We start from the raw sequence: 11,494 nt of genomic DNA on the forward strand, positions 1-11,494 counted from the left end.
ATGATTAATCTGTCGGTTCTTTTTTTTTTTTTTTTTTTTCTTCTTCTCGGAAGTATTATACTCACACACACACACCGCGCAGATCTCGCTCGGTTTCAACAAAATACCTATACACAAAATTGTGTTTCACTCCCAAAGAGGTAAAACCAATATATTTGAGCCGTGTCAGCTTGAATTTTCCGATGAAGAGTTTCCCAATGCACGTACACCTCGAGTCGTCCAAAGTAAATTTGTATGCGCAGTTATAGGCTCAAGGTGCAAACTTTTATACGCGGATGAAATAAAAGCGGCGAAAGATTAAAACAACAAAGCAGATCTCGCGTGTTGGTGGGGGTCGATTAGCGTAGCCAAAGGTAGTACGCCTAATAATCCACGCGTGTACGTGCATCATCCAAGGGTGCGCGGTAAGTAGGTATTAATACACTTGGCTCGGGGAGCGAGAGATCGGCGGGGCGGCGGTACAATGTAGCCGGAGAGCGAGGCGTCATCGCCAGCGCAGCGGCCAAGGCGGCGCGAGCTGCGACCGTTTGCCGATACTCTGGGCTCTTTGCGCGCCGATAGGACCACTAAACTTGCGTATATACTTGCTCGCCGAGTACAGCGAGCAGATATTAGTCCAGTGCTAGTTAGCCGAGGGAGCCATGGACATCAGGAAGAAGAAGCGCAAGCTCACCGCTGGAACCGGCCCTAAAAAGGTGCGTGTGACTCTGTGTCCCATGATCGGTATCGGCGGCACCCGAATCCTCGTACGGAAAAAACAACAATTATTTTATTGTTCATTTTTATATCGTTGATAAGTACCTAATGCTACGTTGTTTGTTGCTTGCTCTTGTTGTTGCATAACTTTTGCGTTGACCGATCGAAAACTTATCTACGCATCGAGACCGAGATACTTTTATTAGCTGCGACGTGCATTTATATAATAAACAGTGCACGTATATGAAAAATTGATCCAAATCGATCATCTTAAGCGCGTCGCTCGATCTTTGGTAAAATCAAACTCTGGTTACTTTTAAATTATTATTCGATCGACAACATTGTAATTATGTACCATATATTATGGTGTATGATTTTCACTCGTATGGTCCAGAATGAAAATCGAGATGAGTGTGGGCGTTTATGCGCTTGGACGATCGGTAACTGTGTGCACCCTAAATTACACAAGTTATATCGTAGATGTGAAGCGGAGATTTCTAAGAAACGTCGGTGCGGTTGTTATTTTATTTTTAATGCACGCTTAGTATATAACTACCTGTGCTACACCCGTGCGATCGGTAACGTAAAAGCTGAGAGCAGCGCGAATAGCGCACTAAGCGTGGATTTTTTGCGCGTTCACGAGTGGGAAAGAAAAAAATTGTTTTTTCAGAGTAATAACGATAACGATGAACACAAAATACACACATAAAATGCCGCAGGATTCTTTCGTGACGGAAATCGGAGAGGATCTCGCTCGAGTACTTCTCTAACCCACGGCCGATCGCATATTATATGCCTAATAACAATGTATGTGACCGCGATGTTACGTCAATCCATCTTAGCATCATTATGGCACAGGTGTGTAACCACATCTTGCGTGTGTCTTACACCTTTTTCGCACACTTTTGTACATGTATATGTATAATACGTACACTGTATTGTTCTGTAAGCGTACGCTTGTAATTAAGTAGGTGGTATCGATAAGTAAAATCGGTAGATCAATCATCAAGATCAGGAGATTATCTGTACATCTCGCTGATATTATTTTTTCGTTTGTACATGATGATCGAAGGTGATGGTGACGTTTGATATGTATATTGTTGGATTATTTCCTTATATTTTTCATTTTCATTCGCAGCTCAAGTCAATTTTTTTATGAGATTCGATTCGCTAAAATGATAACGGAAAAAAGCGGAAAATGAGCCACTTGTGACTTTAGATGGATCAAAACTGTTGGAGGGATTATAGTTGGAAAAAAAGTTTGATCACTTACAAGTTAGAGAACCAAGAGTAAGAGCGTATCGGGGGCAGGTGTGGTGTGTACGCGCCCAAACTTATCAGCACCCACGTGACTCTCCTCAGAGACGAAAATTAAAAAAAAAAACAAAAAAAAAAAGATAAAAATGCACGATAATTGTCATAATTGACAAATTGAACGCTCGTGGATGTTTGATTATGTAATAAAAATTCCAGTTTCTAGCTAAAAGGAGCACGTGACGGGAGAGCGAGAGAACAAAGTCACATGACGGTGTTTGGCAAAGATTTTTTTTTCTTTTTTTTTTTCAAACCTGCGTGCGATGTAATTCGATAATTCGAACGTGACAACCTCAAGATTACGTATACACACGCAATGCGACACATTATTGTGCGGCATAGATAATTATATTTTATCGAGCGCGTATTATGCTCAAGTGGAACAATTAAAAGCAGAGCTCGAGCTTTCGGTCGGTGATGTAATTAATAACCAGACGAGATTACGGGCAAAAAAAAAAGTGAGTCATGAAAATTGTGTTTGAATCGCACGCGTATCGTTAAGTACTCTAGTGCGCGGGGTAAACATCACAATGCACGTATACGGTTGAGATTTGAGTTTATCGCTACGATGACGATGGCTTAAAAGGCGCTCGTTGATTTTTCGAGCTCATCGATCATGCGTATCGTGCGCGATGTACTTACGTCACTGTACTTATCCCGCTGGTGTTGTTTGCTCTCCTTCGGCGCACCGGCTCTTTTGCCATTGTATAATGGCTATAGTGTCGTTATGTATACGTAATAATTTACACTTGCACCTGCTAGATCGTTTTTCATGTTTCTAATGTGAACGCGTAAATTTTACAGCTCCCAAGGCCCCTCTTCCGACAAAACGATTTTTAAACTTGCTATTTGAATGACACCGATGCGGTTGAGGGTATACATTTACCTGATGTGCTTGTAAAGACTGAAAAATAGGATACCTCCCCCATCTCAGTCCTTTAGTTTTATTAATTGCATCTTATCAATACTGCCGTCCCAAGAAAAAAGCGCGAGTTTGGTCAGTGTCGCATTATACAGTCGACAAAAACTATGTACGTAAAAACTCCCATTTTTTTGATGCACTTGCGCTTTTTTAAAATCTTTGAATCCAAGGCGGAGCTCGTACCGACTTTACTCGGCAAAAAAGGCGTAACCGTGGCCCTCCCGGCATAATTTTTCCAAAATTCGTATACCTTGCATTTTTTTCAAATTAATTTCCATCGCCTTTATTCATCTTCATCTAATTATCCGTCAAAAACGTCGCTAACCCTTTTTTTCCCGTGGGACGGCAAAAAACACAGGTTTTGAAAACCGCTTGCAAGTAAAACCACCGTAGCTGCACACATATGACCTAAAAATCTATTCTTTCCGCGGAAATGCAAAAAAAAGAAAATAATAATAACCAGCAGCCCCACAATCGGCAGAAGACCACGCTGCTGTCGATAGTCAACCCATGGGACGTGGAACTCGCCAACGTCGAGCCGACCAACTTGGCAGGCAGGCACTACTGCTCCGTGGGGACGCTGCCGGAGCAACCGTCCTCGCCAACGACCGGCTGCAGGACGCCCTGGCCCTGGTACAAGCCGGCACTCTCCAGCCAACTGGCCGGCTCGTCGCCTGCGCAACCTCTACCCGCCCGACTCGACAGGTACGTGTACCATGCTGGACGCACATTATTACATGCCTATATATACAACAACGCACTCTGGCTATTGTATTTTTTTTTTTTTTGGCCCCCCCAGCAAAAGTGTAATTTTTGTTCCCAACCCCCAAAATATGAAAAAAAAAAAAAAAAAAAAAAAAGAGCGACCGAAGATAACGAATGTTCTCCGCAGCGCGTCTCCGACAGATGCCGGGCCCGGAATGTCTCCGGATGTTTCAATCGAGCTCTCCCGCTTTGAAGACGGGCACGGCGGCTCGAGCCATCAAGAGCCGAGGGGCTTCGCGGACAGGACTCGGGAGACCGATGTTGTTGCCGCTGCTGGTGGTGGCCCGAGCTCGACAAACAACACCGACAACTCCCTCGTCTCCCTCATTGAGCAGCTCGTCTACTCTAGGTAGGCATTTCACATTATACGTACATGTACGTGGTTAGGTATTATTCTTTGGCTACCGTAAATACGCGGATTTGTAAGTGTGGGTTGAGGGGGGACGAGGATTTATTGCTCAAGTATTTTGTGTGTGTGCAGGTACAAATCGACGCCGCTGGTTCAGCGAAAGTTCGCCCACCGGAGGAGGCCCCTTGCGTTGCCGAGCATCAATCGAACAGGTTGGATTCGCAACGTAAGCCATATATACTTACACGCATTCGATTTTGTACATACCGATCCCATTTGATTGATATAAACCCTCATTGCGTGCATGTCCGGGATAATGTATAGTTATTCGCACACTCGCAGGAGGCACTTTGGTCCTTTTTTCGTGCCGTTCTCCAATAGCCAGCACCCCAGCCAGGAAACAGGATCCTCGGGCTTGTTGTCGCAGCACTGGAACACATACACATATACACCCTACGGATATATACTACTTATACATCGCTCAATGCCGTCACCGTCATTTACGACGCGCCTTACGCTCAATATCACTTGTGTATACATGTATATGATCAGTACCATGATCAATCCCTCGCTTAATGCGTCGTTAAGCGCGTCCCACGGGTATTCGTCAAAAGCCTCGTCGAAATCCCCCACCGGCTCGATGACGACTGTCAATGTACTTGTCGATAAGAAAATTCTCACTTTTGTTTTTTTTCCTCATTTGTACACATATTGCATCTTACAATCGGGAAAGAAATAGTGTATTTCCCTCTCGGCGCTTTTGGAATCGGCGCTCCCGTGGACGACGTTTTTCGCATCGTCATCGTCGTCGCTTCCGAACTTTGCGCGGATGCAGTCGGGAAAGCAAGCCTTGGCGTCCCGGACCTTCCTCAGGGTCGGGAAATATGAAATCGGTGTGCTCATCGGAGCAAAACATTTTCCACCCAAACAAGAGAGGAAACGCACTTTCCTGGGCCCCATGAGGGACTTCCACTCCCTGATGGCGTCGCGCTTGCCGATCACGAGCACCAAGAGCGGCCCCGAGCTCATGTGGGCCAGCAAACTCTCGTTACCGTCCGCGTAAAACTCGCCGACTTGCTCCCGAGTCAGGTGCAGCCACCTCCTGTCGCACACGGAGAACCCCTGGTCCACGATGAGGCCCTCGATGGCGTCCCGGTGCCGAGTCGCCTCGGGTTTCACGATCGCCAGGGTGTACTCGATCTTTCCTCCCTCGGGGCCTTCTTCCGCCCCTACCGAGACGCACGATCCCGAGCAGGAGCAGCTTTTCAGCGGCGTTTCGACCTTCTCCTCCTCCTCCTCCTGGTGGAGCGCTCCTGTGCTGTCGCTGCTTTTCCCCTCCTCGTCGGCGTTGAACACGCATCTGTACTGCGATCGAAACGTCTCGTGAAAAGTATACTTTCGTTAGGTGTAAAAAAGGCGTTTCTTACGAGCAGTAGGGGGTCCGCTTCGGACCGACTCGAACCAGTTGTTGTCGAATCGTCTGGGGCGCGGTTCACTTGGATGAACGATATCTTCTCCTGGGAGCTTTTTGATTCGGAGCTAGAAGAGCCATCGGTCGTGGATTGGCTGTCGTCGCTCGTCGAGCAATCGCAATTGTCGGACATTTCGGACCTTTTGGTGATTATTAATTTGTCTGGATTTTTTCTTTTTTTTTTTTTTACTACCTTTCTAAACGCGATTGAAGTGAGAGACAGAGGTTATTTAAAACATCGATCGATTTTCCGATGCTACAGTTGACTGGCGACTTTTTTCGACGTACATATTTGATTTTTTTAAATATTGGAACAATACATTCCATCAAAAATATCTAATCGCAATAACATGTTCTCCAATCGACTTGTAAATGTGATGCAAATTTTCATTGAAATCAATACGAGTTAAAAGTCCAAAAAAAAAAAATTTTTTTTTCTTCACAAAGTCATGCGTATTCATATCGTACTAAACTATTGATACTTTCATTGAGAAGATGATAGCGTCGAGCTGTTGGATTACAATGATCTATCAATGAAAGGCGTAAAAATCGTCAAGGCAAAGGAAAACGATAACAAGAACCATCATCATCGTCACCACCGCCATCACCACGAGGTACCTCGGATCAGTCGTAACAGAAGATTAAGTTTATCCATGCCATCTAAGCTCGATCAAATGGAGGGAGTTCAAATCCAAAGCAACGAGAAGGTAAATGCAAATAAAATTAACATTTAATCGCATAGGACTCTATTTTTTAATTACTTCCCTCAATAAACGTATAAATCTCACTTGTACACGCACAATCTAAAAGCTTGCGTTACTTTAATAAAGCGAAAGGAAAACAATTGTGGTATACAGTGAGCGCACAAACCGATTACAAAGCGTATGCTAATTTGCCCAAAGTTTGAACAAGAATGTAGGTTTATTATCGTCTTATCGGAGTGCATGGACAAATTTATCTCGGCTGATGTATACACATAGGTTTACGCGCCGAGCAGACGCGCATATTTTTTTCTGTTTTTTAAATTTAAATTGTCTAGACGAAAAAAAAACAACAAATTTGCGTAAAACAGATCGATGTACATCATCGTTTTAGAGTACATTTTATTTTATTTTTTTTTTTAACCAAGAGGAGAAATCACTACTGCGTTTATTGTCTAAACAGCCGATAAGACATCGCGCAAAACCCAACGGGTCAATGTCATACTATTATATATAATTGAACGATACACGTGACACGTTTGTCAGATAAGATCTTACACATCAAACAAACATCAACTCTAGTGTGTATATCATTTCGCAAGTCGTCGACGATCATCGAAGCTAGAAAACTGCTGATACAGCAGACGCGAAAATCGGGCATTGATAAAATTGTACAACTTTTTTATTCTTTTTTATTCTTTTTTTTTTTTTTAAGATCCAATTTATGTAGTTAAAAAACTTGCAGAACGGCTCGCCGAAATTCCGTAGACGCGGGAGCGAAAGCAGCGCGACGTTCAGCAACAGCGGCTCGACCCTCAATGGGAGCACCTTGGCTTCGGAGACCGAAGACGAGGAGAACGAGGAGGAAGCAACCAAGTAAGAGAGACGCATCTGCTATACCTGCATGTGTATACATTATAAAAGAAAATTAAAAGAGAAAGCGAGAAATAAAAGACAACATCTCTCGGTCGCTCGCGAAACGGGGAGAGATAAAAATAAAGCTCTTATACACGCGACCGGGACACATGTGCACGAGATTTCGAACTAGCGTAAATCACCCGAGACTCACCGATAGCGCGCAGAGACGAGAAGCTGTAGCTCTGCAGTCAGGGTCGAGAGCTCGGTTGCGCCGTGTGTCGACGGTTTTCTCCAAACTCGCGGTACTCCAATATTTATTGCGTTCGTGTATACAGCTTGAACTCTTGTCAAAGCTCATACGGTTATACCTAGGTGCCAGCTGTTCGGGATGATACCGAGATACGATGTGGTCAGTGCGATGCCTCTGCAGAGGTAATTCCCGATAGCTTTTATTATCATGGGAGCATCGAGATCGCCACGTGTATTGAGTTTAAGTGGCTATGATCGGCTTTTTTACAATTATATCATCTATGGGTGTATACAGTTATATTTTTCAATAACTACTTACTTTGGGAATATCAGGGTACCGCTGCAGTTAGCCCACCACTCGAGACAGCCGGGCTCGCGAAGTAACAACGACCACCACCAACGGCACATGGATTTTCCCAACAACGCGCACAGCACCAATTCGACCATAACCAGCGTCAACAGCATAAGCAGCTTGCTCAAGGAGAAGCTCCAGTGGACCATACCGCAAGTTCTGCGCAGCAACAAGCACGAGAACGCGGATTACAGGTACAGCTCTCACATCCATCGTCTTGGATTATTTCTAAACGTACACCTTATAACTAACAGTATTTGTCTCTACTTATTATTTACCGTGAATATTTTTATTTTTTATTTCGTTTTTTTTTTTCCAATCATTGTGTAAGGGTAACTTGTCCCGTTTACGTTGCCGCGACTACGATAGATACATGTCGAACCATGAGTCCTTAGTTGACGAATAAAAATCAATTTCAATCGATAATTCGATTCTTGACACGTTAAGGTTTTATTCTTGGACCGCGAGCCCACCTTCTCCATTTGAAATTTTCGTTTGGAACACCAGCTCTTTTAGGCATTATAAATAAAACTCCAATTTAACTGTGCCATGTGTATTAATAACATTCCGTGCAGGCTTCGGCTTTTCGTTGGGTTTCTCTTCCTCTGCATTATATTCCTCGTCGGGTTCGCCCACGTCTACTACACCCAGCACGTGCTGCAACGGGCCTACTTTGACAAATTCAGGTTTGTGGGCCATTGAAAATATATATATGTGTGTGTATTCACGTTTATAATATACAATATATCACACAAGTGTATATCATGAGAAAAATTGTCACAGGTTCAACAAGAACGAGCGGCTGATGCACGTGTACAACAGCCACGGCCTGGAGATCCTCTCCGCCCGACTGGGTGTCGACATCCCGAGCGGGGCTGGCGTCTTTTCCTGCCTGTCCGAGCACCAGCGCCCCGACAAGTACTGCCTCGAGTGGCTCGGGCACTCGCGCCTCTACCTCGGCCACACGCGACGCGATGCCGCCTACTGCTACCACGTGACCTGGCAGGCCCTCGGGGCCGGGCTCCAGCCACGCGACTGCTTCGACTGGTCGCCCCGGCGCGGCCACTGGTACGGAGCCGGCCAGATCCGCGGCCTGGCCTACCCCCTCGAGCAGGGCCGCCTCGAACCCGCCGCGCCCTTCATAACCGGCGATGTGCGTCGGCACCCATTCGGCAATGTCCTCAAGCGCTACTTTCTCAACTCGAAGGGCGTCACCATAAGCGTCGACCCCGAGACACCTCTCTACGTCTCGATCGGCACCGGTGCCCGGCGAAACGAGCGCGACGGCCAACAACGGGCCAACGACGACGACGACGACGACGACGTCGAGCTGTGCCTGAGCGCGAGGCACGACGACTTTGCCTACATAAACCACCGCACCGAGCTACCCCAGTTGAACTACACGATCTGCGCGGCGGACAACATGCGCAGCCTCCACGCCTCGATGGCCGAGAAGTTCCTCTGGGACGGCCTCAAGCCCGACGAGCTGGCTGCGGTCCACGCCCTGCTGAGCGAGCCCGTCTGGCAGATATCCCCGACGAGCGAGGCCGACGTCTACAACTACACCGAGGACGTGATTGCCCTGGGCTTCCTGCGCCAGGGCCACGTGCTCCTCGGCGAACAGTGGCAGCCGAGCGCCGGGGACTTTGTCCTCGACGAGGAGCGCTTCCGCACGATGCGCGAGACGATAGACGTGATGCACCGGCGTGGCTTTCGGATCGTCTTCGGCCTGCAGCCGTTCATCTCGACCGAGTCGGTGAACTTCCGGGAGGCCGTGGCAGCGGGTCTGTTGATCGGCGAGCGAGGCAGCGAGTCCCGGATCCCGGCCCTCACGCGTTCGAGGGGCGCGGGTAGCGTGGCCGGGGTCCTCGACGTCACCAACGACCGGAGCTTGGCGTGGCTCCGCGCCCGGCTCGAGGCCCTCGCCGAGCGTTACCACGTCGACGCGTTCTACCTCGATCTGGGCACGGCTCACGACATGCCCCACCACTACCGGTGCGAGCGCCCCCTGGCGAATCCCGACGATTACAAGAGCCAGCTGGTGGAGGCGTTGCTGGGGGCCGCGGTGCCCCTCGTCGGGGTCTCGGGGGCGATAGCTCGGCCCCGGGCGCCGGTCTTTGTCAGTCTGCCGGCTTTCCCGAGCTCCTGGAAGGCCATCAAGACCGTGATACCGACCGTGCTGAGCTACGGCGTGGCCGGCTATCCGTTCGTCATGCCGGGCGCGGTGGGGGGTGACCTTGGACTCCTGCCCGATACAACGGGCTCGCAACGGCAGCAGACCGGGGGGGACGTGGACGGCGATGCTGTCGCGGACGGGGACGTGCAGCTCAGCCTGCCGGATAGGGAGCTTTACGTGCGTTGGCTGCAATTGGCGACTTTTTTGCCGGTCATCCGGTTCACCCACCTGCCGAGCAAGTACGCCGACGAGAGCGTCCTCGAGATCGCCAAGAGCCTGACGACGTTGCGCCAGAAGACTGTCACGCCGCTACTGAAAAAGTACGCCAACATAACGTTGGACACGGGCCTGCCCATCATCCGGCCGCTGTGGATGCTCGATCCGGCCGATCCGGCCTGCCATCTGGTGGTAGACGAGTTCTCGGTCGGTGAGGAGCTCATAGTGGCTCCGATCCTCCACTCGGGTAGTCGGCAGCGCGAGGTTTACCTGCCCGCTGGTGTCTGGAAGGACGGCATCGACAAGAGCCTGCGCAAGGGCTCGCGCTGGATACACAACTACCGCGTCGCCGAGGACAAGGTCGCCTACTTCGTCAAGATGCCCGACGACATGAGGTTTTAGACCGTTGTATACAAGTATTTTTCATACATACACGACCAAAGAAGGGAGTCATCCCAACCCGGTGAACATCTTCTTTTATTTATGTTTTTTTTTTTTTTTTTTTAAATTATATTTTAAGTACATTCCGCATCAACTTGACGTTCTTTGCATTTTAGGAATAATTCCATATTGTGCACTGTCGGTATATGATTTTTGTGTAAATATATATACGTGTACGTTTATTTAACCTATGTATATATATTACAGTTTTATCCAGTCTATAGAGATTTTTACGATAAATCGACTAATTGCGTAGTAATTCAATGTTAGTACTGCAGGAATTTGGTAGAGCGTTTTTCCACAGATTTATGACTGCCGAATCTAAGAACCTAACCTACATTAAGTGATGCAGGGTTATATAAATGTATTGCATTGAATAATTACCACACAATAGTTTTTAAGCACGTTACAATTAATACTTTTCAAGTTCCTTCATTAAATTTATTTCGGTGTGTGTATTATCTCGACAGTTTGTAGGTTATATGTATAGTCTGAAACTCGAAAATTACATCAATTTTTATGGTTAAACTTAAGGAATATTTAGGATTCATGCAATTTTCCGTCGTGAAAGAAATATTAAAATTACTATTTGTCAACGAGAGCCTGCACGTCAGAACGTGGTAAACAATCGCTGTCGCAAGTCGGCAAGTAGTCATAATACTATATGAGCTGTAGACTCATAGTAACTGTCGAACCCTGTCCCTATTATCAAAGATTTGAATTATAGCCAAATAAATATAATAGTACGTTGTATAGCCCCGTAATATTTTTTAAGTAAATTTATTGTGTTATGTATTGGGTAAGAAATAACATTTACTTGTATATTATTATATATATTCTCTTTATTTGTACTAAAAAAAAAAATTCGCTCGAACAAAAAGTATTATATGGTTCACTAAAATTTTGTGACCCAGCCGTTATTAGTATTATATATTTTATATGACTCATAAAATTAAATAATAAAATACCGATTGATAATTTAAA

The 11,494-nt window shown here is 46.5% G+C and overlaps 1 protein-coding gene across 4 annotated transcripts; it reads left to right on the forward strand.

Moving 5' to 3' along the window:
* The first annotated feature begins 456 nt into the window (after nt 1–456).
* On the forward strand, nt 457–11,494 carry LOC106638690 (alpha-galactosidase MYORG). 4 transcript variants are annotated; one of them, XM_014351999.2, is made up of 9 exons: nt 457–695; nt 3,414–3,637; nt 3,825–4,046; nt 4,179–4,258; nt 6,013–6,224; nt 6,964–7,094; nt 7,659–7,871; nt 8,253–8,363; nt 8,461–11,494. In XM_014351999.2, the coding sequence occupies exons 1-9, from the start codon at nt 642–644 to the stop codon at nt 10,469–10,471; spliced, it is 3,258 nt and encodes a 1,085-aa protein (XP_014207485.2). In that variant the 5' UTR covers nt 457–641; the 3' UTR covers nt 10,472–11,494. The 4 variants fall into 4 exon arrangements, with proteins under 4 accessions (XP_014207485.2, XP_014207484.2, XP_014207486.2 ...); XM_014351998.2 differs by having other exon boundaries at nt 458–695; nt 3,399–3,637; XM_014352000.2 differs by having other exon boundaries at nt 692–746; nt 3,399–3,637.

Source organism: Copidosoma floridanum, unplaced genomic scaffold, assembly GCF_036245765.1.
Source record: "Copidosoma floridanum isolate Cflo_tuat_1 unplaced genomic scaffold, Cflo_Japanese_pri ptg000014l, whole genome shotgun sequence".
Lineage (NCBI taxonomy): Eukaryota > Metazoa > Arthropoda > Insecta > Hymenoptera > Encyrtidae > Copidosoma > Copidosoma floridanum.

Coding starts and splice junctions, on each gene's coding strand:
- LOC106638690 (XM_014351998.2), top strand. CDS start 642: ATGGACATCAGGAAGAAGAAGCGCAAGCTCACCGCTGGAACCGGCCCT. Junction 3,638..3,824: donor CTACCCGCCCGACTCGACAG/GTACGTGTACCA, acceptor TGTTCTCCGCAG/CGCGTCTCCGACAGATGCCG. Junction 7,095..7,658: donor AACGAGGAGGAAGCAACCAA/GTAAGAGAGACG, acceptor TGGGAATATCAG/GGTACCGCTGCAGTTAGCCC.